Here is a 26,266-nt window from a genome sequence, read left to right as displayed (position 1 = left end):
AAAGAGCAAGCAGTTTATTACCTTAGTAGGTTTCTAAATTCTTGTGAATGTAAATACTCAACTGTAGAAAAGCTGTGCCTTGCATTGTATTTTGCTGCAATGAAATTAAGATATTATCTTTTGCCTGCAACTGTCTTGGTAATTGCAACCACATATTTGGTTAAATATATGTTATCTAGACCTATGTTGAGGGGAAGAATTGACAAATGGATACTAGCTTTATCAGAATTTCATCTAGAATATGTTCCCCAAAAGGCAATGAAAGTACAAGTGTTAGCTAATTTTTTGGCAGACCATCCATGTCAAACAGAAAGTCAAGAGATAATGGAACTTGGTATGGCTAGTGTTGAACCATGGCAAATGTGGTTCGATAGATCAAAAGCCAATGGTCTAACTGGAATTTGTGTAATAATGAAGTCACCACAAGGAGTAGAAACCACACATGGTTTCAGAGTTGATGAAATTACTTGTTCTAATAATCAAGCTGAATATGAAGCCTTAATAATGGGACTGGAAATGTTTATTGGATTACAAGCTCATGCAGTTGACATATTTGGAGATTCTCAATTGGTAGTTATCCAGGTAAAAAGAATTTTCAAATGTCAAAGTGTAAGCATGTTGCCATACTATGTTGTTGCATTACACCTGCTTTCTCAATTTCAGATAGCAAATGTAACTTATGTCCCAAGATTCTTGAATGACAAAGCTAACGATGTAGCTCAAAAAGCTTCGAATTTCAAGAGAATGGATAATACTCAAAGGGACATAAGCCAAACAACATATTAGAAAGTAATACCACCTTTAAATAAAAGGAATGTGGTTCTGGAAGTCAATCATAATGATTTATAAGAACAAGATTGGAGGCATCCAATAATGTAGTATCTGGCTGGCCCATCTTCGAAAGCCAGCAGAAAAATTAAATTGCAATCTATGCAATACATAGTGTATGGTAATGCTTTCTGCAAAAGGGGGGAGATGGGTTATTGTTGGAATGTTTAGGTCCAAAAGGAGCATTGACAGTTATGGTTGAGGTTCATGAAGGCATCTGTGGTGCTCATAAGCTTGGTGTGAAGATGAGATGGCTGTTTCAAAGACATTCCTACTATTGGCCAACCATCCTTAAAGACTGTATAGAATATGCTAGAGGTTGTCAGACATGCCAAAAGCATGGCACAATAAGGCATGTACCCATAACTGATCTGTATGCAGTTGTGAAGCCTTGGCCATTTAGAGGATGGGCCATGAATATGATGGGAAAAATACACCCACCCTCTTCAAACCATCATTGTTTCATCTTAGTGGCCACAGACTATTTCACTAAGTGGGTTGAAGCTAAGCCATATAAGGCTGTAGACCAGATCGAAGTTATTGGATTTATTAAAGATCTGATTGGTATCCCACAGACTATAATTGTTGATAATGGGACTGTATTTGATGGGAAATGGTGAAGTCTTTTGTGACAGAGTTTGGAATTAGCTTTGTTAATTCCACAGACTATTTGGCATCCCACAGACTATTGGCCAACCATCCTTAAAGATTGTATAGAATGTGCTAGAGGTTGCCAGGCATGCCAAAAGCATGGCATAATAAGGCATGTACCCATAACTGATCTGCATGCAGTTGTGAAGCCTTGGCCATTTAGATGATGGGCCATGGATATGATGGAAAAAATACACCCACCCTCTTTAAAGCATCATTGTTTCATCTTAGTGGCCACAGACTGTTTCACTAAGTGGGTTGAAGCTAAGCCATATAAGGCTGTAGACCAGATCGAAGTTATTGGATTTATTAAATATCTGATCCACAGATTTGGCATCCCACAGACTATAACTATTGATAATGGGACTGTATTTGATGGGAAATGGTGAAGTCTTTTGTGACAGAGTTTGGAATTAGCTTTGTTAATTCCATCCCTTATTATGCACAAGCCAATGATCAAGCTGAATCATCTAATAAGTCTTTGAAGAAAGGAATACAGAAAGTTGTGGAAGATAATCTCAGGGATTGGCATAACTTGCTGTTAGATGTATTGTGGGCTTATAGGACTTCTTCAAGATCAAGTACATGAATCACTCCTTATGCTTTAGTATATGGGCATGATGCAGTGCTACCGTTGGAAATTAATGTTAAGTCCTTGAGGGTGAGACGCCAAGATTAGTTAGATCTTGAGCAATACCATCAGAGTATGTGCTTAGAATTAGAAAATATAGATGAAGCTAGAATTCTGGCATTAAATAGCATTCTTTTCCAAAAGACAAAAATAACCAAAAACTATAATAAGAAAGTCAAGCACATCAGCTTTAATGAAGGTGATTTGGTATGGAAGACAATACTCCCGATAGGGATTAAAAGCCATAAGTTTGGCAAATGGTCACCTAATAGGGAATGACCATATCAAGTTCATAGAGTCTTGCCTTTGGGAGAATATCATTTGAAAAATTTGAATGGATATGCACATCCCAAAAAGATTAATGGCAGATATTTGAAACCTTATTTTCCAACCATGTGAGAAACACAAGAAATAAAATAAGTGCTGAATGAAAAGAACATGAGAACACTCAAATGATGAACAAGAACTTTATTTCATAAAGAGTTGAGTACATGTAGCCATAGATTGGCCCAAAATTCAATACAGTGTTTCAGTTGTTTTTTTACAATAGATGCTCTATTCTTGAGAGATGAGAACGACTGAATGGCCGTGGTCATCTCTTGCTTTCGGTCAGCTAGCTCTTGATTAGTAATTTGCAGCTTGGTGGCGCTTTTCTCACCGGCCTTGTACTTCTCACACTCTGCGTCAATAATCCTTTTCAGGGTCACAGACGGACTCGCACGCTCCACGACCGCTATTTTCAAAGAAGGAGAAGCCATTGATAGAGAGTTTTCTCAGAAGACGAAGTCGGGAAAGAGAGTAGAGGAAAATGAAGGTCAGTAGAGATGAAGGGTTAAGGTGAATTCAAAATACGAAATAAAAGGGTTTTAAAACTTTTGTGTCTGAAAAAATATACCCAGTCGTGTTGCACGAACGAAATTCACAAAGAAGTACTAAAGTTACGAATGCGAAAAGTTTCTTTCTATATTGATAATTATGGAGGGAAACACATCTCAAATACTGATATCAACTTCGAAATAAAATATTTGGCTTCGAAACCAAATTTTGGCGCCAAAATGAAATGACAAACGGCTTCGAATGTTGAAAGCCGACTTCAAAGCACATTCCAAGCCTCACGGTGAAAGAGTGTTTAGGTATTTGTTTACTTCAAAAGGATTAAGAACCTGTTTGTTGGTTTCTAAATGAGAGTAAAATCCTTCGAAGCAAAAACTGAAATACTTTTACTCTTTCCAAATAAAACAGTGCAGTACTTAGCAGAGGTTTCCATACTTCAGAAAATATAGACTGATTGTTCGAAACAAAATTGATTTGAAAGTCCTTGGTTGTGTTAACCATATGATGGGGAGTTGGATATGATTAAATCAAGTTTCGAAAGGCAAAATTGGTGAATTCGGAGCTTTGATTCTAAAAGGAAACTGGCAAAAGTTGTTAATTACACTCCATAAGTTGGAAAAGCTCAAGTTGGTTTCTTCAGTATTGCCATTGATAATGATTGAATTGAGATTCGAAGGATGAAATTGTTGACTTTGAAGCCCTAAGTTTGTTTGTCTTTGACAAATAGGGTAAATTAGACCATGTCAAATAAAAAGGAAACATCTTAGCTTTATTAAAATAAGAGCAATTACATCATAGGTCTTTTTTGGCTACATATTCGAGCTCATAAAAATAAGGAACATGATAAATAACAAGGTCATGAAATTTGCTCCAATTATGGTCAATGAACTTCTATTATTTCTTTGTTCTATCTTCTATCTTCTCCAGGCTGGGCTTCTGAAGTTGATATGCTCTAACTTGATAAAAAAGTTTCTCAGCCTTTATTTCGAATTCTGTTTCCTTCAACCCTTATTCTATCTCATCCATGTCCAAGTCATTCCAGTATGCAGAGTCTTTATTCTTGAAATCATTATATTTATCGATGAGGTTCTCTGCTTCATACTGGGTATGAACTCGACGGGCTGAGATTTGATCCAAGGATCTAGTGGTGGCCACAGAAATATGGTGCCAATGAAGAAGTAATGGGAGCTGGTCTAAAAACATTTGAAGCTTTGCTTGGGCAATAGGGTTGAGGACATAACCCCGGGTCATAACATCACAAGCCCATCGAAAGTTCTTGAGGGAAACATCGTCCTCAAGAACATTGAAAGGCGAGTGAGAGAAGGCCGTAAGCAGAAGTTGGGCTTACTATTGCTGATGTTTGGTAGGTGGAGATGGAGGATGATAGGAGAGGAGAAACTAGTCCTCAAAGAGAGTAAGTCTCAGTTCCTCCATCCAGTGAGGGTTTTGCGAAGAAGAGGCGCATGAGCTTCCATCTTGAAAGAAGGAGGAAATTAAGGGTTGTTAACAATGTCAAGCCAGTCAGAAGAGCAAAGTTTAGCTCTTTGAGCTAAGAATGATGGGCTGTATCCTTGGGCCTCTTCTGGACGAGGGGTGGCTTGAACTATTTTCATAGGCATGAAAGACATGTACCATGCTACGAGTAAGTTATCTTCTAAACGGCGTCGCGCGGTCAATGCGTACATATGGGTAAACCACTGAACTCTGAGCAAAGGGAAGGAAAGTTAGAGGATCAACGAATTTGACAAAATGATGATTGATTCGTTCCCTCAACTTAGACTCCTCAGGTTCTGGCCAGCTTCTCCAACCAGAAGCCCCAGAAGAAGAAGAAGAAGCGACAACTTCATCCCACGCAGAAGGTTTTGGATCAGAAGAAGAGCTTCTAATATCCATGTTTGCAAAATTTTGGGTTAAGGAGTTGTGAAAAACAGATTTGTAATCCAAAGGTTGATAATTTGCAAAAGCTTCCATGACTTGAATATAAGAAGGTGGGTAAAGGTGGCCAATCGATGCATGGAGATTCTTTCGAGGACGAACAACATTATTAAACAACTCTTCGTATGCTTGATCGAGGTAAGAAAAGGTCTACTTGGCCATGAGAGCTGAACTAGTCTTTTCGAATACTGAGATAGTGGGAGTGTTCAAGGGTTAAAAGAGAATTTAATGCAAATGTTTCATTAAGAAATGACGGTTGCATTTCTGAAAAATGCAGAGCCCATGCACGTTCTAAGATGTGGGTAAAGTACCTTGCTCCACTAATATCACCAAGTATTGGGTATATTAGTGCGGGAGGTAATGTTGGCTACATATTTTGTATAGGCCAATCATAGTTCGGCACGTGGCAGAATAAGGGCAGTACAGGAAGACAATTCAAATATTCAATCATAATCACACACGTGGCAGTCAGCATTGGTTTATTATAGATTTGTGTAACACTGAATCAGCAAAGAGATGCAAGATGACGTGGCCTTAACGGTTACTTACATATTTAAATTCAAAATCAGGAGGGAAGCCTAACTGCATATGACATAGTGGAGCTAACTGCAATGAAGCATAATCAGTGATCAAGGAGTGATGGTTCGACGGTTAGAAGTCATTTCGATGGTTGTCATTAAGAAGTATAAATAGCAGAGTAGGCCTCAGAAAACGTCCCAGACTCAGATCCAAAAAATCAGTTTTATCTACTTTATTTTTCCTTCCAGTTTTTATATTTCTTGTTTTTTACATTTTTGTACTTCAAATTCCTGCACTGCATTTTGTTCATAGGAGTAGTTTTCAAGTAGCTTGTTGCTGTAAACCTCTACGAGGCTGATTTGGATCTTTGTAAGTCTTTCATTTTGCTTAATGAATGCTACAATTGTTCTTCATTTAATCATTGTTTGCTTAATTCTCCTAAACAAGTAAAAGTCCTCTTCATTGAGGCTGAAAGAACTAAAACACAATCATCTGATAATTGGTTGGCAATTAATATTCTGTAAGGACTGATTGATCCTTGTTGGCACGCTCACAATTACAAAAATAACCTTCGAAAGCCAAAAAAGCCAACAATTATGCAAATATTTTATAATTGACTAAGAATATTCTTCAATCCGTCTTAAATCGTCCAAACAGCGATTTAGTTATTTGTCAATCTGTCAATCCGCTATTTGATTTATAATTTTACTTTTAAATCGCTTGAACTGCACTGCACACACCCCTGATTAGGGTTGTGCAAAATACTGGCTTAATCTGTCAAAATTGCACCGATCTGCATCGCTAACTGTAGATTAAACTTTGAAATTTATAATTCACCTTCGAAACCACTCAGTTCTGCCATAATTAGGGTTGTGCTGCACACCCCTGATTAAACTTTTAAATCGCTTGAACTGCACTGCACACACCCCTGATTAGGGTTGTGCAAAATACTGGCTTAATCTGCCAAAATTGCACCGATCTGCAGATTAAACTTTGAAATTTATAATCCACATTCGAAACCACTCCGTTCCGCCATAATTAGTACATATAATTTTTTTTAAAACTTTTAATTAAATATCAAAGTAAAAAATTAGTAAAATGTACGCTTTGTTATAAATTAATACTTATATATATGAAAAATATTATGTAAAAATAATTTGTGTTATGTATATGAAAATATTATACAAATTAATATTATATATTATATAAATATTTAATAATTATTTAAAAATATTTTTTTATCAACTAACAAATTAAAATCACTCCACCATTTGATTATTTGTTAATTCGCCACTCGCCACATAATTTCTCTTTTTGCTCAAACTACACCGCACACATCTCTACCCTCACCGCCGAGTGAGTGATAGTGACAGCCGAGTGAGTGATAGTGACAATTACAACGATAACGATAACAACGGCGGCGATAGGCGGTAAGTAGGAGAGGTTAGTGACAATTTAAGATTTTCGAGGAGGCCTTTGCAAATTGTCAATATCTTATGAAGGTATGCGGGCTGGCCCCTTTTTTAATTCTTTAGTTTTCTTGTTACCCGGATGTAGAGGGCAGGTGAGAAACATCTCTCTCTCTCTTCCCTTCCCTCTCAACCTAAAACCCTAAGCACGTACAGAAACCCTAGTTACCTTCCCCTTCATCGACTTTGCTTCCGAGTGAGAGAAAGTAGAGAGAGAGAGAGATGGGAAGCGATAGCGAAGCAGAGAAATCGGCTCAGAAGGAGAAGAAGAAGATTTCAGCTTTGGCCCCCATTGCCAAACCCCTTGCTGGCAAGAAACTCAGCAGACGCACTTTCAAGCTCGTCCGCCGAGGTATCATCACACACACACACACACATCACATACACACACACTCTCTCTCTCTCTCTCTCTCTCTCTATATATATATATATATATATCTACACATCCAAGATCTGTATATTTATATATTTGTTATTGTTTCAGCGGCTGAACACAAATGCCTGAAGAGAGGAGTTAAGGAGGTGGTTAAAACTATTCGTCGGGGTAACAAAGGGTGAGTCGCGCATTGTCTTGTAATTATACCCAGTCATCTGTATATACATTATATATAGTGCCTTTGATTTGTTTATGGATATTGTTTGCTGCTAAGTGATTGAGAAAATGTTGGGTTTTGATGTGACTTTTAGCATGCAATCTCAAAATTTTACTTGTTATCGTTTAATAAAGATGCCCAATTTGATATATTTATGTACCTATTTGGTGACGGTAGACTGCTATTTAGATGTTGGAGATTTGGAGATTACATTGTTTTCTTTATGATTATGGAATCTAAATACGATGTGTGGTGAGGTGAGTGGTCTTCTTTGGTGGTTTATACGTCCCGTGGGAGGGGTTTGTGGAAAGGCATTAGAAAAGGTGGTTGGGATGAGTTTAATAATACTGGATTCAAGGCAGGCAGAGGCGAGGGGATTAGATTTTGGCAGCATAGGTGGTGTGAAAAAGGAACTGGATGTGACTTTTATTGCATTTGTGGTGGATAGAGATGTGTTGGTAGCAGAGTATTTCCATAATGAGGGCAAAGCGGATGTTTTGGGATGTGAATTTTAGACAAGCTTTGCGGGTTTGGGAGATTGGGGAACTAAGCTTTTATACAAGGAGATGGAGAAGATGAACTTAGATGGAATATTTATAGTTCAGGTAAGTTTGGAGTTAAATCTTACCATGACACTTTGGTGGAATATGATGGGGGTTCTATTCATTGAAAGGGGATTTACCGATTTAGCATACCATTTCCCCTTAAAAGAGGTAGCATAGCCATTCTTGTATGGGCAACAACGTACCAGAGGATTCTAACATTGCATAATATGATTTGACAGAGCCCAAGTGCATTGTTGTTAATTGTTGTAAAAGAAGTTACAAAACCCGTGGATCACTTGTTCATCGCCAGATTTTGAGAGTTGTGGGTGTTGATTTTGAGCCTTTTTGGTGTTCCTTATGTTTTTTTCCTGAAGTGTGGCTGAGCATATGCAAATTCTGGGTGGAAACTGATAATTTGCACTAGAAATAACAAAAGTGATAACCTTTGAATTTGAAAAGGAGAAAGTAGTCCAGAAGGATGTAGTAGTAAGATCTCTCTTCAACATTCAACTGGGCTTTTACATCTTCACAAACATGCCCCCTTTTTGTTAAAATTTCATTTTCAGTTCTGCACATATATGTGTATATATTATTGCATTTGAAATAGTTTTCGCAATCCTTTTAACATGTCAACTATACAAATGCCAGGATGTATTAAAATCTTGAATACAAATTGTTTAATCTGAAGAAAATGTCAAATCATAATTTCACTGCCACTTCAAATGGAAATCTCTGATTAATTTATTTTGTTTTTACCTGGATAGTTGATCTTGAATCAATCAACAAGATTATGTGAAAAGTATCTTGGCCTTAAAGATTGTGTTGTTGAATTTGCTTTTGGCCACTTGAATTTGAAATGTTGTTCTAATTCATCTTGTTATTGGTAAATGCAGATTCTGTGTTATTGCGGGGAACATATCTCCTATTGATGTCATCACTCACCTTCCAATCTTATGTGAAGAAGCTGATATTCCCTATATATATGTGTCATCAAAAGAAGTAAGCAGCTTTTCTAATTTTTTTATTCCTTCTGTCATGGTTACTTTGTCTAATTCTGCCATCAATTATAGTTTCTGTGTTTTTGTAGTAATAAGGTTTAAGCATGGGTTGGACATCCCATGAAAGTGTAATTTTCACAAGCATTTGAAATTAGTATTTTAATTCTACATGGCATTTGTAATCAGTGTATTACTATGCCTGTTTACTACATCTATAGGATATTTTGGGTGTTTTATTAAGATGAAGCCATTTAATTATTTATTTATTTTTTTATGAAAATCATATTACTTCTTGCTATGCTTTTATCATCTTTCATGGTTTCATTTTAAAGAATGGATTTGTGCATCAAGTTTTTGGGTCTTCATATGTGCTCTAAATGTAATCTATTGGGTCCCTCTAATAAAGGAAAAAGTTTCCTAATCTGCTGATAAAATAACAAAAGGAGAAAAAGTTCCCTAATTTACCTTGTTCTGGTTCCTCCCTAGCACTTCTTTGATGCTGGAGAAGATCTCCCATGGCATTTCAAGCTATCAAGGTGAGGTAGGCAGTCCAACGGGCTCTCCTCACAGCTGTAGGTTGGATTCTACCCAATAACCTAATGCTAGTACTAACTCTAACATTGGATGTACTTCAATAGTGATTGTTGATGGGTGCTCTAAACAATCTTTCCTTTTTACTTTATATGGTTAATGATTGGGGAATCGTTATTCCCACTCCAATGTTTTATAGTTGCATGCCAAAATTTGTTTTCTGTTTCCAAAACTACACATGGCATGATTCTAAATACACACTAAAAGACAATTTTGGGTGAATTTATGAAGAAATGGAGACATTTCCTATGATTTACAGTGCTAAAAAACATATTAATAATATGTTTCTTTGTTCAGGATCTTGCAAATGCAGGAGCCACCAAGAGGCCAACATGCTGTGTCCTGGTGCTAACCAAGCCTATGAAGGGGGAACTCGGCCAGGAGCAACAAGAAAAGCTCAAGGCAGATTATGATCAAGTTGTTTCAGATGTTTCTGAACTTACTTCCTCTATGTTCTGAAAAACAATGCAAAAATTGAGTCTTGTATTTTCCATTTGCTAATGTTAATGTACTTTATTTTGACTCATATTTCATGTGGCATTTATTATATATATGTTTTGATTTGAAGCAGCCGGAGAGAGAGCACGTGATGTGTGTGCAATTATGTTCCACCCATAAATTTGAGTTTTCTTGTTACGAGCTTTGATGATTTCATATTGCATTTGGATCCTTATGTTGGGATATGAGCATTGGAACACTACTTACGATTCTGTCATCGTAGTAATCATCATCATCATCATCATCATCATCGTAAAAATGATAGGAGATCCGATTTTGGTTTCTGATTTGGTAGTTTTGGATTGGATTTCGCCAACAGGAATGATTTTGCAAAATTATTTACGTATGATTGGATGGTCTATCTAATTTTGTATTGTCAATTAAGTTATGAATATAATGTATTGACGGAAAAACTAGACCTTTTTTAAAGGTCCAGTGACATGTTATAGTATAATTATTTTAAGGATTTAATAAAGATTGATTTAATTTTTTATTGATTTTCTAATGAAAATTTTCTTCTCAATTTAAATAAATAAAAAGTCTAAAGCCGTTATAGTGCATGAAAGACTGGTTTGTCTCTAGTCTAAAATTATATTAGAGCATGCTGTTGAACCTTTGTGGATTCATCACAGAGCTCACATCAATGATCTGAACCGTTCAATATATAGATATCGTTCAATATTTCATCTCTACAAGAAATCACGTTGATTGGGTATTGATAGTCTATCGTCCAATATTTCATCTCTACAAGAAATCACATTGATTGGGTATTGATAGTCACTTGATCATATCAAGTTTGTGTCAACGGTAGTTATAATTTTAAAAATAAATTATTAACACAAATGTTATCTGATCAAATGGCTATTGATATCTGATCAACGAGATTTTTCTATAGAGATAAAGCAATTGACAAGTTCTACACATTAAACGGTTTAGATTGTTGAGACTAATCCAAAATAAACCCACAATGGGCCAACTGGACTGCCTAGCTGGACTAGCCAACTAGAGACTGTCCATGTAATTTACACAAGATTTCGTGAAAATAAAAAAAATTATAAATTGATATTTGTATGCTGAATCTACAATTTTATTGTTGGCACATGATCAAATCAGATCATAATTTCTCAAACATGAAAATCACAATTTTAAGCTATCATTTTTAGTGAAACTGGTCTTAAACTTGTAATTTCAAACTATTTGATTTTCAGTTCAAACCAAAAAAATAAAAAATAAAAAAATATTTATTTTCAAAAGCCAGTTTTTGAAATTCTTTCTCAAAACAAGTACTCACAAAAAAGAAAAAAAAAAAAGGTTTACAAAAAAATCCAAAGATTTGACCCTTATAGTAAAATAAATGAATCTTAAAATTTTAATTTTATCAATATACATCTTAACATTTTGATTTATTTTAATATAAAAATATGTCTATTTTTGTTGAGTAATAAAACTAATGAAAAATGAGTATTTTATTTATTAAATTACATGTACATAAAATATCTAAAATATTTATTGATTTTAATGATTAAAATATATTTTTTGGTCAACAAAAATAGACAAATTATTTAGATCGGAAACAAATAAAAAAAATTAAAACTAAAATAATCATTATAACGTTTACGTTTTATTTTTCAAAAAATAATTAAAAAAAAAATCCATAACAGAGAAAAAAGGGAAATACAAAACCAAATTAAGGCCTTGTTTGGGATGTATTTTTTTTATCTTATTTGAATCGCATAAATTTTTATTTGAGTTACATCACTTTTTTAACACATTTTATATCTTTTTATAAAAAATTAAAAAATATATCAATCAATTTTTTGGCTTTTTAAACAATTTTTGAAAAAAGCCTACAAAAATTTTAAAAAAAATAGAGATAATATAATAAAAAAAAGTCAAAAAAACCTAATTTCCAAATGAGGTCCTAATAAACAAAGGAAAAATTACAGCGGTAGTTTATGTAATTTACCTTTTTTTCATTTTGATCATTATTGTTTTAATTTGCTTAACTTTGTTCCTTAATTTTATAGATTGTGTTATATTAGTCTAATAAATAACAGTGGTTAAGTTTGATGGACGAATGATCATATGATGTTTCAATTTGGTTCATGTAATTTACAAGATGTATAAATTTAGTCCTTATTGTTTTGATTTTCCTATAAACTACAAGGATCAAATTAATACATCATATAAATTACATGGACCAAATTAAAATATTATTTGATTTTTTGTCAATCAAATTTAACCGTTGTTATTTATTGAACTAATATGACGTAATCTGTAAAATTAAGAGATAAAATTAATCAAATTAAAATAACGAGGACCAAAATAAAAATATGAGTACACTATAGGGCCATTTGTATAATTTACCCATAATCAAATATGGGAGTTTGGACATCCTACTAAATTTTCTAGAGTGAGAGAGGGGGAAGGAGGGAGCAGAGCAAGGTGTGGAAGATGGGATGCTCGATTTCAGGACTGAACGCACTGTACGACGTCGTGAACGGAGGTGGAGATGTGTGGATCAATGAGCACCGCTTCAGGATCCTCAGGCAGCTCGGCGAAGGTGGCTTCGCCTACGTCTTCCTCGTCAAGGAAGTCCTTTCCGAGTCCACTGCTGCTTCTGGTGGTGGCATCGCCAAGAAATTCAAGGACCCTTCTCACGTCTCAGGTTCCATCGCATCCTATTCTGATTGATTGAATTCTGAACCTGAATTGCTAAGTTGATTTGAATCCTGACGACAACGATTGGTGGTGCAATGTGTTGGTTTTAGTGAATTTTTGATCTGTGATTTGATAATTGGGTAGTTTGGGTTCATGATATAATTGTTATGAGTAATTGATTAGATTTAAGGGTCAACAATGTTGTTCTTTATGAATTCTGCCTTCAATTAGTGCTGTTTACGTATTTGTTTTAGTAAATTTTGATCTGTGATTTAACGCTATGTTTGGATTGAGTGATTTGGAGAGAAAAGAAAAGAAATGGAGAGGTATGCATTTCTCTTATTTGTTTGGATAACCTAAGTGGAGAGAAATGGAAAGAAATTGAGAGAAATGGAGAGAACTCATTTCTCTTATAAGCCTCATTTTCAATCTTTCCAAAAGTAGAGAGATTAGGAGAGAAAAAAAATCACTATTTTCATAATACCAATGTTGTCCCTATAAAAATAAAAGAAAAATAAAAGAAATAAAATGATTGAAAATATAAAAAGGTTATTTTGGTAATATAACATAAAATAATTTCTTTTCTTTTCTCTTAATGAAATCTAACCAAACAAGAATGAGAGAAATCATAATCTTTTCTTTTCTTTTATTTCTTCTTTATCCAAACAAAAATAAGAGAAATCACAATCATTTCATTTCTTTTCTTTTCTCTTATTATTTAAGTAATCATTTCTTTTCTTTTCTCTCCTAGGTTCCCAAACACAGTGTAATAGTTTGGTAATTTGGGTTTGTGGGTATCTCCATATTACACTCTCAATAACTTTGTAAGAGATTTCTTTCTGCAATAAGCAAATTTGCTTTTGTTTATAAATTAGATTAGTTTTGAGAGTGTTAATTTCATGTTCTTGAGGAGGAAATAGGAATCGGAAAACAATGTCCTGATTGATGAGGACAGTAGAGATTCCTTCTTTTGTAACAGTAAAATGAGCTATCATAGTGAGGAAAGGTGTTCCTAATATAATTAACTAAGACATTACAAGAAGATGAACTTGAATTGCTAAATTGGTTAGATTTAAGTATCAACCATGTCGTTCTTTATGAATTCTGCTCTCAATTGGCTGTGTAATGTGTTTTTTTAAGTAAATTTTGACCTTTGATTTAATAATTGGGTAATTTTGGTTTTTGGGTAGATATATTTATTATGAGTAGTTGAATTCTGAACCTGAACTGCTAAATTGAGTAGATTTAAGCATCAACAATGTCATTCTTTATGAATTCTGCCCTCAATTGGTGGTTTGTTTTAGTTAATTTTGATAATAATTGGTAAATTGGGTTTGTGGGTGTATATATATGTTATGAACTTATGCGTAATTGAATTGTGAACCTGAATTGCTAAATTGATTATATTTAAGTTTTAACAATCATGTTCTATATGAATTTTATCCTCAATTGGCGGTGAAATGTATTTTTTAGTAAGTTTGGATCTGTGATTTAATAATTGGGTAAATTTCGATTTGTGAGAGGTGGGTCTGTTTCATTTCTCTAAGCATTTATTGGGTTGTTTGTGTTTGTAATGAAAATATTGGATTAACCATTTGAGAATTGGGTTTGGTTTGATATGTGGGTGATGTGTTTATTGTGTGTTGCATGTTGCATGTTGATTGATCTGATGTATAGTTTTGACCAGGGAAGGACCTAGGATATTAAGGGAAATATATACTAACAAAACTTTTAAAATGTAAGCATTACAACATGTATAATAAGCAGGTTTGCTTCTAGCTACGGTGAGTTAGAAAAAATTGCAATTGTAAGACCATCTTTCTATTGAAATGAGACATCTTGAGTTGTATTCCACACTCTTTCATGTCATTAAATGAATCTATGGTAGAATAGACATTAAGATCCCAGACAATGCCTTTTTGAATGAATATGATCAACTAACTTGCTAACTTCTCATTCACCTTCTTCTCTTCTTTGCAGCCTACAGAATAATGCTTGTCATTAACACTAGTTATGATAAACTATTTTCTTGGGATGTATTTTGGTCAATTTTGTTTTTAAAATTTTAAAATTTGACCCCTATGTTTAATAGATATGAGGGCAGTCAATAAATTTTTTTAAAAATATCAGAGGGGAGATCATTTAAAATTAAAAAAAAAAAAAACTGGTGGGGGCGAGCTTTTATAATTTGGAGATAAGTAATAGCTAATACTATTGTAGTAAAGTTATTTATTTATTTTTATTTTTTAAATCGTAGGGATTGCCCCCCCTTATTTATTTATTTTTATTTTTTAAATCATAGGGATTGCCCCCCCTCTTGGTCCATCCTTAGTTTTGATGATGTGATTGTCTTGTCATATGGAGTACCATAATGGTTTCAGCATTTGGCTGATGGCTTGATGAAGAAGGAAAAATATAATCCGATCTTGCTTTTTATTTGGATTGATGCAGATGATGGAACTTATGCAATGAAGAAAGTTCTCATTCAGAATAGTGAGCAGTTAGACTTGGTGAGGGAGGAGATCTGTGTTTCATCCTTGTTTACCCATCCCAATCTGCTTCCACTTCTTGATCATGCCATAATTGCAGTGAAGGTAATCACTATTAATTCTTGGAAGCTATAAAAGCCTTTTGGCAATTGAAAGCACAAGTTTATCATATTCAGATGTAAGGCTAGTTGTGTTGTGTTAAGGTTTTTCAAGCATATATCACAGTTAAGCACAACCAACCAATGTATCATCGATATCACCAAAACCAAATCATAGACTTAACACTCAGTTGTTTTAGCCCTCCCTATAACTAACTGCAGATAATGCCATTTTAGCTCACACTGCTGTCCTACAACAGCATGCTTAACGGGTTAATTATTTATGGTTTCTGAACCTAGAGTAGAGATGTTGACTCTTTTTCTAGTCACGAATAACTTTGCTGTTAACTTGAGATGAGAGAATCCACTGATCAATCAGTGTATTATTCTTGCCTATGTCTCAGAATGTGCTGGTTGACATGACACTGGCCTTTATTACTTACCATGCACAGCTTGCGTTGTGTACGACACCTATAGATTGCATGGAGAATGCCACGGGAGCATCCAATTGATTTTTAACTGAAATAAGATTTTTTGGAAAATTCATGTCTAATTAAAATCTTTTTTCAGACTGTCTGGCTAAGGCAACTAATTAATTTCATTGTCTGTACTTTAAATCTGGCATGCATATAAGCCTTTTAAGATATTTGAATTGTCTACTTTTCATGGATGTCTTTTTTCTCATTAACAAATCGGATATTTATGAAAAAGATTCTCTTTCATTGGATAGTCCACACAAGAAGGATCTTGGAAGCATGAAGCATACTTGTTGTTTCCAGTTCATTTGGATGGAACATTACTGGACAATGCTAAAGCTATGAAGGTTAAGAAGGAGTTCTTTTCTACCTCGGATGTTCTTCATATATTTCGGCAGGTGAATAAAATCATTATGGCTATGAAAGCAATGGATTATTTTCCCCTTTTGCCTATATTTTGGAAGCATGTAAGGTGTTTTTATGCTATTTGTCTACATCTGATCTGAAGAAGGATATTCTGCATCATACTGTCTTTCAGAGATTATTTTTTAATCATTTGATTTCACCACGTGGTGTTTCATTTCTTCTTAATTTTAAGCTTGCTATTGCATGATATGCCATTTACTCAGTTCCACTGTATGTCGATTTCTTTCTGAAATATGAACATGTATAGGTTGATGTTTGTTAATTTATGCACAGTTTTAGCCTTCTTTAATGACAACTGTAGTGGCTTTGGAAGTTTGGATGCATTGATGCATGTTAACTTTTTGCTGATTTGCATTTGCAGCTTTGTGCTGGACTCATGCATATGCACAATTTTGATCCTTCATATGCGCATAATGATGTCAAACCTGGTAATGTCCTTATAACACATAGAAAAGGACAGCCACCTCTTGCAATATTAATGGATTTTGGAAGTACTCGTCCTGCAAGAAAGCAAATTCGCACTCGTTCAGAGGCACTACAGTTGCAGGTAATTTATTATTTTTTCCTTTTTTCCGTGTGTAGTTAGCTCTTCATCATGGAGGTAATTTGTCCATAAATTTTCTATAATTATGTATTTTCTCCAATTTTTTCTTTTTAAGTTAATTCTTGGCATGAGTAACTGTTAAACTCCTCAACATGCATCTCTTTTTGTTTACTAGATTCATGGCTTAGTTAAAATTAAGGCAAGTGAACATTAAGCATCACTGGCCAAGCACCAGACAAGCATGAGTCCAGTCTGATTCCCAAGTCTAACAAAACCAATTTCATGCAGTCTACTCTGGGTTTAATTAACCCCTAACCTCCCTAGCTACTACACTGCAAATGTACAAGTGAGTGAGAAAGGGGTTTGATAAGAAAAAGGTGTTCCAAAAGTCAATCGGAACACCTCAATATGTATGTAAGTTTTGGAATTTTTATATAATTTTCTTATATGTGACCCCCCCAATCAAATACTTTTGTAATGGCATGGATGTCTGGAGAAGATGAGTGGGTTGCCTCAGAAATTTCAATATAAAGAGGTCCACGGGCTGTTTGATGGACCAACAGGTTGTAGTTGGGGCTTGATTTCTTGGGCTGTGAATGGGGCTTCTCTCATATTAATGCTATGCTTATTATTTGATTTTTATTTATATTTATTCTATCACTGATACTTTGGATTTGTAATACATAATACTAATATATGAGGTAGTGTTTGGTTCACTAAAACAAATATAGAATGAAATGTTCATTCCATTAGAATATATTTTCACATTTGGTCAGTTAAAAAATAATGAAAAATACATTCAAATGAAATAATTATTCACCTAGATTGGTTAACGAACTATGGTTTCATTCTAGTAAAGGTTAAAAAAAACATTAAATGATAAATGTAAATAATAAAGTTAAATTGTCTACATAGCATTTTTGTTTTTCTCATCATTTTTATTTCCGTGTGTTTTTAGTTCTATACAGGCTAAGAACGACTAGGCTTGTGCTATTTCTTCTTGTGTGCCGTAATGAGATGTGTTTTGAACTTTATTACAAGACCAAAATAATATATCATAAGGAGCTATGTGTAAACTTGGTGCGATAGAATTAAGACTTATACATACTTGTCCAACTTGATAGAATTAAGTAGAATTGAACATATTTTCCCCCCATATATTGATAGCATTACCTACTAAGTCTTGTTCCTAAATGTGCCACTAAAAGACATTTAGCAATGTTTTAATAATTATTTAAGTAGTTCATAATTTACTATAAATTAATTAACTCAACTTGCTATAATCCCCACGTGTTTCGAGCTCAAGTCCAGTTCACCTATTTGGCCCCCCCAATGCCAAACTCCTGGCTCCGCCTCTGGAGTGAGGATCCTCTAGAGTAATTTTTCTTAGAGTGATCTTAGAGCAATTTTTTGGATGGTTGAGATTTAATTCTACCAAAGTTAAGGGTACAATAATCATTTCACCTTCCAACATTCAGAGCCTAACCTTACTACTCTATTGGCATGTTTGATTGGAAGGATTAGAACATGGGATTGTGATTATTAATCCGTGGGCCCAATTATCCCATGTTTGTTTTGATATTTTGTTTTGGGATTATTAATCCAATGGATAATTAATCCAACAAATTTGTAGGATTATTAGTAATGGGGTAGGGGTGGGATTGTGAATACCACACTAATTTAATAGGATTGTTAATACCTCACTATTAGTCTTGTGGAATCAAACATGGCCTATGAGCACTCAAGGAAAAATCACTCTAGAGATCTTGACTAAAGAAGAAGAGGGTGGAAGTGTCCAGCTTAGGGGAGATACTGAAAGCCTGAAGTATTCTTCAGTTCTAGTACCAGTTAAACGCACACATATAGACTATGCTTGGATGTCAAGAAACATACGAATTGCATATGATTGGTTTTCTGGATGTTTATTATGTAGGAATGGGCATCTGAGCACTGTTCAGCACCTTTTCGAGCTCCTGAATTGTGGGATTGCCCAAGCCATGCAGATATTGATGAAAGAGTTGATATCTGGTCATTAGGATGCACATTGTTCGCAATAATGTAAGCATCTGACTTCTGTCCTTTACAGCAAACTATTTGTTTTTCGATATTAGCAATAATAGGACGCAGCTCTGGTTATCTCGTTGGCATAGCTGTTAATTTTGTTATACATCATCAGATCACTCAGTGACCATTTAGCAGAGCTTATGGATGGAGTCTAACCATGTGCACTGTGACTTGATCAATAATTTAGGCTTTGTTTGGATGGGTATAGGAATAAAAAATTATATATGATTTTCTTGTAGCAAGTACAGAATAGTCCTCAGAGTTTAAAGTCATTGATTGTTATAACTCGGAAGAACCCAAAAAAAGGCACTATCTGGCTTCTGCATACAATCTTAATTTTTTTTATAACACCGCATGGATTTGATCACTGTAGGTACTCATATATATATGCATATACATATATATTTTCCTTCCCTTAATCACTATATCTTTCAGGTATGGCATGTCTCCATTTGAGTATGCACTGGGGGAATCTGGAGGAAGCCTACAGCTAGCCATTGTAAACGCACAGATAAAGTGGCCAACTGGGCCTAATCCTCCATACCCAGATGCTCTTCACAAGTTTGTGACATGGATGCTCCAGCCCCAGGTGACAGTTCGACCTCACATAGACGACATTGTCATCCATGTTGACAAGTTAATATCAAAGTTCTCTCATTGATCAAACAAGGACAAAAGAAATGTCGGATTACTTCTCGGGTGTGTATTACCATCCACAATTCAGCCTGTTCGGAAATTAATAGTTACCATGCACTTTATTGTGAAAATGTGATAGGATATAAGCAAAATAGCAAATTTGTTGTTAGCTAGTGTTGAACAGAGTTTGGAAGTACTGTTGGCTACTGTGCAATGGTTTGATTTTATCAATTGCAGCTATTTAATTTCATATTTTGGAATTTAATGCTTCTCAGGCCTTCTATGCCTTTGACTCATATGTATTGTATATAGTATGTCATGCTATATAAATGTCGATTCATTGTTGTTAAATCACAAATTGAATAGTGAATTGTTTTGTTAAAACACTACATTGTGAGATTCAATTAATTAATCTCTTTTTATTTTGCAAAAACAACACATTTAATACATTATGTGAATAGACTGAATTGTAACTAATCGTAGTGAATCATAATTGAATTGTATGATTCACTAAATTAAAGTTTTACTAATACAAATTAGATCATTTTGATCGAAATTCGTATCAAATCATATAAATCGAATTGTGAATCACAAGATTCTAACAGCCAATCTTCAGTGATTAGTGGTGAGAAACAAAAACTGTGATGATGAACTATATCTGATAAAAAGCAAACAATTTGTTAGGTCCATACATATTCGCAGTTCCCGGTTATTATATAAATTATTTTCAACCTCATCATTGGTTTCGGATTTAGGAATACGTACTCCTTTGATGGGAAGAAGACTTCTTATCACCACAAGTAGTTCAAATAGTTTGAACTTACATTACAAATGGATATGAAAGTGCTAACACATAGATGTTTCATCCCTTCATTGATGCGTAACCATATATCTGCTGCAGAAATGAATCAACAAAAACAGTATGAATCTCCAAAGAAGGATTTGTTGCGGAAAGACAAAGCAAAAACAATCATATCAGAATGATGATAAATTTCTCAAGTACCTTGAACAAGCGAATGTTGTATCATTCAGACTCTTTAATGGTCAATCTTCATGCTCATTATCATCTTCGGAATCTATACACGAAAACAAAAAAAAACAAAACTATGAATCTATCCGTATGTGCACGTTTCTCAAATGAAGTAAACAATGCAAATCAGAGGCTCATAGTTTTTACATGATTCAGAGATCGTCAGAAAAAATAAAAAATTAAAAAATTTGCTAACGACTTTTGAAACTCCTACCAAATTTTAGCATATTTAATCTAGAAACCCTAAAAATATTCTTATTCCTTTTAAAAATCGTAGCCCTAGAAGCTTTCTAACCATAGATTCACCATACATCCAATCATAGGCAGCCTTAGGGCAAGTTTCATGAAGTCATCCCACATCAATAAATGAACACTACCAATTTATACCAAAGTTTTTTTTAGAAGTATATGCATCTCCACCATGTCTTACGTAATCCCAGATACAGATCTAATTGGTATGTTTGGTGGTACGTTTGTTAGTGTTTCTAACATATTGATATACACATATCAATTATATACATGACACAGAGAAAAAAAACAGAGGGTTGTTGCATATATTATTGATAAATTTCATCAAAATCTCTAACCTCCTATGTAGCTTTTACATAGCATGGTGGATTCTATATATGTATTTTTTACATGAGTTCGTTGCATAGATGGGCATTAGTGATGAAATAAATACGGTGATACAGATATGCCCTAGAAAACAAAATACATATGTTTTAGGCACAAAAACGGATTTGGTTAGTGGTCAAACATCCACATAAGGTGACAAACATGTCAAGAATAAATTAGTAGCTTTTCTACAGCCAGAGATCTCTCCCTGTCCCAATTCACTCAGTGTCATTGGATACAAAGTGAATCTGAAATATGGCACCATTTATGTAATTTTTGCTACTTACCAGATCGAACATCATCACCAATCTGGCCTCTGTTTTGTATTTGCTCTATGAGCATTCGGAACATAAGCCTCCACCAATACACGTGGCAAACAAGCAAGCCGAATAGAAGAAAGTTAAACACACAATAATATAGAATTCCATTGGGCATCTGCTTTTCTATGTCGAAGATGGACAGAACTTCATAGCTGCAACAAAGAGAGAAGAAAAAAAAAAAGTCGTCATCTATTATATAAAACGTACATCCCGTTTGGGGTGAACGCTGTCACGCTTCACTTTCAATAACTATCACATTCAATAATTGCTAAACTGTTTTTCTCATTCATCAAATCATCCAAAACAGCTAAACGGTTTTCATCATTATTAAACTGCCCAAAAATTTAATCTATAATGCATTTGTACCCGCCGAGGGGATATTAAAGAATTGCGAAACAAGGCAAGTTTTAAACACTCTCTCCCTCTTATAACCCTAACTCTAGACGTTTTCTATAGCCAAACCCACAACTCTTATTGTATATAATGTTTGTAAACACAAGCCCAGCAAAAACTTTGCTTTAGCCTAATGGCCAGTAATGGACACCTCACAACAATAGCCATAATAAAATCAAGGGTAAATTACATTGAGCTCCCTCGAGCTTTGGAGAAAATATAGTATGCCCATAATTTTGACGTAATTATGCCAACCTCTCTTTTAATAGGGTTTATAGAGACCAAAATTAATGCATAGTATGAAGACACAAAGATGCACAAGATAAAATATACATTTTAGTGTAAAAGATATGACAAGATCATTTTTTCATTCATAAGATAAGACTATCAAATTTTTGATGAAAAATGGGCCCAAGTGTTGTACGAATTACAACCATAAGGGAGCCTAGTATAATTATGGCAAATTTGTGGGGCTTATTATATTTTTACCAAATCTCAGAGGAGGTCAGTGTAATTTACCCTAAAATTCAAAATAAGCAAAATAACTATGAGCACTACAAATTGAATTCACCTTGTACTCCAAAGTATCCAGAATGGATAATATATCATACGAAGTATAAGCCAAGACAAAACAAAAAGAAAGAAAGAAATGCTTGCAATCTTTTCAAAGCCACTGTATTTAGACATCTTCCCAATTTGTAAAAACACATCATTTCCTTCATGGAGAATTAAAACAATCGCACCAACTCGACCAAACCTGCAAGGGGAAGAAGAAACAGACCGTTGAGATTCAGAAGACACGATTTATCATACTGAACTGTAACATAGAATAGGGAAATATAGAATAAATTCACATGCATAATAATGACTTTGTGAAATATACCTGAATACGTATTTATCAATATGTATATACATACCTCAATATGTAAGACAACACAATGAGAATGACAGTTGATACATGATGAGCCATCGACACCTTAAAGTCTGAACGTCTTATTTCCCAGAAAAACAAAGTGAATATAGAGTATATGTAGAATCCACCAGTATACATGTACAATCCCTTCAATTTCAATCTAGAAAACAACAAAAGAATGACTCAATTTTTGTTTACAGAGGTATGAAATAGGTAAAACTTTAGGGTTTATGAAGAATTAGTTTATTCTTACCCATGTTCAAAAAGGGAAAATTACACTTTACTCCCTCAACTAAAAATTATTATATTTTGTCTCCCTATTCTTTTGATTTGTTTCAATCTGTCAACATTTGGATATGAAAAGATGATGGAAAAGTGGCATGTGAGCTGTACACACCAATTTTATGACCAAAATACTTAATCAAAAGCTGGTTTATATATGTGCGTATGGAAGAGAGAGAAGGGGGAGGGTGGGGGCATTTATATATTTTCTTCTCTGGTCATAAAATTGGCAAGCGAGCAAATGTATTTTCTCACATATTTCTTCATAGGAGAGGAAAATGTATGGACAGATATCGCTCATATATATGTAAATAATACTTTGTTTGGGAAGTGCTACTGTAACACACTTTTTTTTTTAATCTTTTTATCTTTTTTTAGTCACATCACTTCTCTACTTTTCTGCACATATTTTCATAAAAAGTCAAAAAATATACTTATTTAGTACTTCCATAACAAATCAGCTACGGAATGAATATTTTGATCATAAAATTGGCATGTATAACAAACATGTCACTTTTCCATCCCTTTTCATATAGAATGTTAACAGAAGGTTGACATTCAAACAAAACAAATCAGAAGATTGGGAGGCAAAATGTAGTAATTTTTACTTGAGAGGAGTAAAAGTGATAACGGCCCAGCTTGAGGGGATAAAGGATTATTTATTCTTAAAAGAAAGAAGAAGAATATAGAAGTTATAAAGCAAGCCAGAGGAACTACTTAGGTTGTGTTTGGATCATGGATTTATGTAGAGATTTGGGAAGAGATTGCGAAAAAGTAGGTGAAATGTGAATAAAATATAACCATATTTTACCTACTTTTTCCCTCTCCAAATCTCTACTCAAATCAATGATCTAAACATGTGTAATGGGTTAAGAAATCTTACTTCATTTTCTGATGAGGCCAAACCTGATCTTGAGGGCCTAGCCAAAAGCATCTTGTGTTGGTGAACCAGGGTTCATTGTAGGAAACGTAAAGAGCCAAAAGCTCAGCAGATAGAGAATAAAGACATTTCCAAGCTGACTCTTTGAACTTATTGAGTTTCTTCCTCCTCAAATATGTTTCACCATCCTGCTTTCCATGTCCCTTTCCCAAAATTAGTCTTCTAGCTATTTTCTGTCAATCATGAGCTTCTGGTTCAATGTTCAAATAGCAACAATATGATGTTGTATAAAAACAATATTTTAAAATCTGAAAAAAAAAAAAACATATTTAAAAGAAAGGGTTTATGAATACCCACTGAAAGAGATCAAAATTCAGAACTTAAAACCCACAATTAGTCATAGGTTGAACAGAAGTTACTGCCCTGAAAAAATCAATGTTCAAGATATATAAAGATAGGAGTTACTGGAGTGCATATTGTATAACTTTACCACAACGTATGTAATATAATCACAATGTTTCATAACAAACATCACAGCAAGTCATAATTTTTGTTAATGATTCGTAACATCTTTCACTACAAATGGTTTATAACATAACCACAATGATTTGCATATTTCATTTTAGGGGCGTATGTGCATACCACGCATTCGCCATTTGTAATTTTTATCACAAACACCACAAACATTTGTAATTTTCACCTAAAAAACCATAACATTCTACAATTGACACTTACTATTTTCTTCAAAAATACAAGTCGATTAATTTAAAATTCAATAAATAACTGCTAAATGGTTTTTAAATCCAAACCATCTTCTTATTCATCCAACTGCCCAAAAGTTAGATGTAAAATTATAAAGTGTACAACCCATTTGGTGTTCTGAAGCTTCATCATTTTTTTTCAAAACTATTATTGGATTAGTTTAAACTCCACAACTAGTAAATAACTGCTAAATGATTATCAAATTGAATTTATCTTACTCATTCTCAAACAGTTTAAAATGCAAAATTGCCCAACCTAACTATAGGTATGTGAGTGTTTCAAATAAATAGGACTGTTAAATGAACCAAAATGCTCAAGCTTAACTCGTCTTTGGCTCTTTAAAAACTTGATTAAGATCGACTTGTTATGTAAACAATTTTAAATTTGATAAGTTTTTAAGTCACACAATCTACTACTCGACTCGATAACTTAATATATAATATTAAAAATCCAGCTACTCGAATTCAACTAGTGTTTGGCCCGTTAAAGCTCGTTTGACATCGGTTCACTATGTAAACAAGTAAGTTTAAATATAGGGAAATTTTTTTTGAAGGTCTTGTATTAAGATTTTATAAGATAACAAACATATAATATTTTCGTAATATTTAAAGTCCTCAATATTTTTTTTACAGAGAAAAAATTTGACTCAAAAAAATTTCGTTCCGACTCAAAAGAAATTTTAATTTTCAAAATCAGAGAAATTTCTTGAAATTTCTCTGAATCGAGATCATAATTTCTCTGAGTTGAATAAAATTTTTCTAAATCAAATTTTCTTTATGAAAATATTGACAAACTTTATCTAATAAAAAGTAACTTCTTACACCTCTCACACTACACAAAGTTTGAAAGGATGTTTCCCTCATTTTTCCTTAAATATATTTTGAAACTAAAGTCTTCGTTTTGAGAGAGCCAAAATAGCCTGACTTTTTAATTTAATTTTTTTTTTTTAGCTTGTTTGGTTTTGTGTTTTTTATTTTTTTTAGAGAAAAAATATAATAATTATGATTTAGACATAATATTTTATCTCACTAACTCGTATAGTCAATTTTGTTTTTGTGTTTTTTTAGCCAAAAAAAATCAAATCAAACACAGCTTTGAACAACTTCTCAAATAAAAGAGCAGAGCATGATATACAAACATACCTCGAAGACAAATCGGTAGAGAATGAAGTGAAGTGAGGGGAAGAAAAGGATGAAGAATGGAAGAGCCACTAAATCTTGGTACACTGGGTACGATTCATACTCCAAATCCATTAGGGTTTTGCAGTGAATTCAAAGTGTAGAGAGAGAGAGAGAGAGAGAGAGAGAGAGAGAATCACAGCCATCGTCAAGAATGACAGACAATTTTATCATAGCCATCGTTAAGAAAGTCAATTTTGGCCGGCGGACTAGAGGAATTGAAAAAAGCAAAAAGAAAAATGAAAAAAAATCAATTTGTCAATTTTTTAAAGAAAAAAACAATAGAAAATTTGTGGAAAAATAGTTTTTTTTCTTTTTTTTGGTAATTATAGAACAGCAATGATACATTTCCTTAATTTTGAAATTTTAATTAAGCTCTAATGATATGATATAATGAAAAATAAAAA

The 26,266-nt window shown here is 33.8% G+C and overlaps 3 protein-coding genes and 1 long non-coding RNA gene across 5 annotated transcripts; 2 read left to right on the top strand and 2 right to left on the bottom strand.

Annotated features, from left to right (window-relative positions):
- Positions 1–6,838: 6,838 nt before the first annotated feature.
- LOC114283431 (H/ACA ribonucleoprotein complex subunit 2-like protein) lies at positions 6,839–10,164 on the top strand. Its single transcript, XM_028226241.2, has 4 exons — positions 6,839–7,219; positions 7,352–7,421; positions 8,899–9,004; positions 9,892–10,164. Exons 1-4 carry the CDS (start codon positions 7,090–7,092, stop codon positions 10,051–10,053), a joined length of 468 nt encoding a protein of 155 aa, XP_028082042.1. The 5' UTR covers positions 6,839–7,089; the 3' UTR covers positions 10,054–10,164.
- A 2,284-nt stretch (positions 10,165–12,448) lies between these two features.
- Positions 12,449–19,751, top strand: LOC114283432 (uncharacterized). Its single transcript, XM_028226242.2, has 6 exons — positions 12,449–12,760; positions 15,205–15,347; positions 16,071–16,214; positions 16,604–16,789; positions 18,720–18,844; positions 19,286–19,751. Exons 1-6 carry the CDS (start codon positions 12,547–12,549, stop codon positions 19,509–19,511), a joined length of 1,038 nt encoding a protein of 345 aa, XP_028082043.2. The 5' UTR covers positions 12,449–12,546; the 3' UTR covers positions 19,512–19,751.
- On the bottom strand, positions 16,794–18,721 carry LOC145789625 (uncharacterized). The gene is made up of 2 exons (XR_014327751.1): positions 18,518–18,721; positions 16,794–18,281 (listed from the first exon to the last, which is right to left on the bottom strand). It is a non-coding gene; the product is annotated as an uncharacterized LOC145789625 (long non-coding RNA).
- Positions 19,752–20,128: 377 nt separating the features above from the next.
- On the bottom strand, positions 20,129–26,057 carry LOC114283433 (ASC1-like protein). Of its 2 annotated transcripts, none has more exons than XM_028226243.2 (7): positions 25,824–26,057; positions 23,923–24,152; positions 22,762–22,917; positions 22,416–22,601; positions 21,419–21,603; positions 20,490–20,562; positions 20,129–20,381 (listed from the first exon to the last, which is right to left on the bottom strand). In XM_028226243.2, exons 1-6 carry the CDS (start codon positions 25,932–25,934, stop codon positions 20,531–20,533), a joined length of 900 nt encoding a protein of 299 aa, XP_028082044.2. In that variant the 5' UTR covers positions 25,935–26,057; the 3' UTR covers positions 20,129–20,381; positions 20,490–20,530. The 2 variants fall into 2 exon arrangements, with proteins under 2 accessions (XP_028082044.2, XP_028082045.2); XM_028226244.2 differs by having other exon boundaries at positions 20,129–20,378; positions 25,824–26,047.
- Between the last annotated feature and the right edge of the window lie 209 nt (positions 26,058–26,266).

This window comes from Camellia sinensis, chromosome 4 (genome assembly GCF_055761805.1).
Source record: "Camellia sinensis isolate YWXY chromosome 4, ASM5576180v1, whole genome shotgun sequence".
Lineage (NCBI taxonomy): Eukaryota > Viridiplantae > Streptophyta > Magnoliopsida > Ericales > Theaceae > Camellia > Camellia sinensis.
This window is presented reverse-complemented; position numbering and strand designations above follow the sequence as displayed.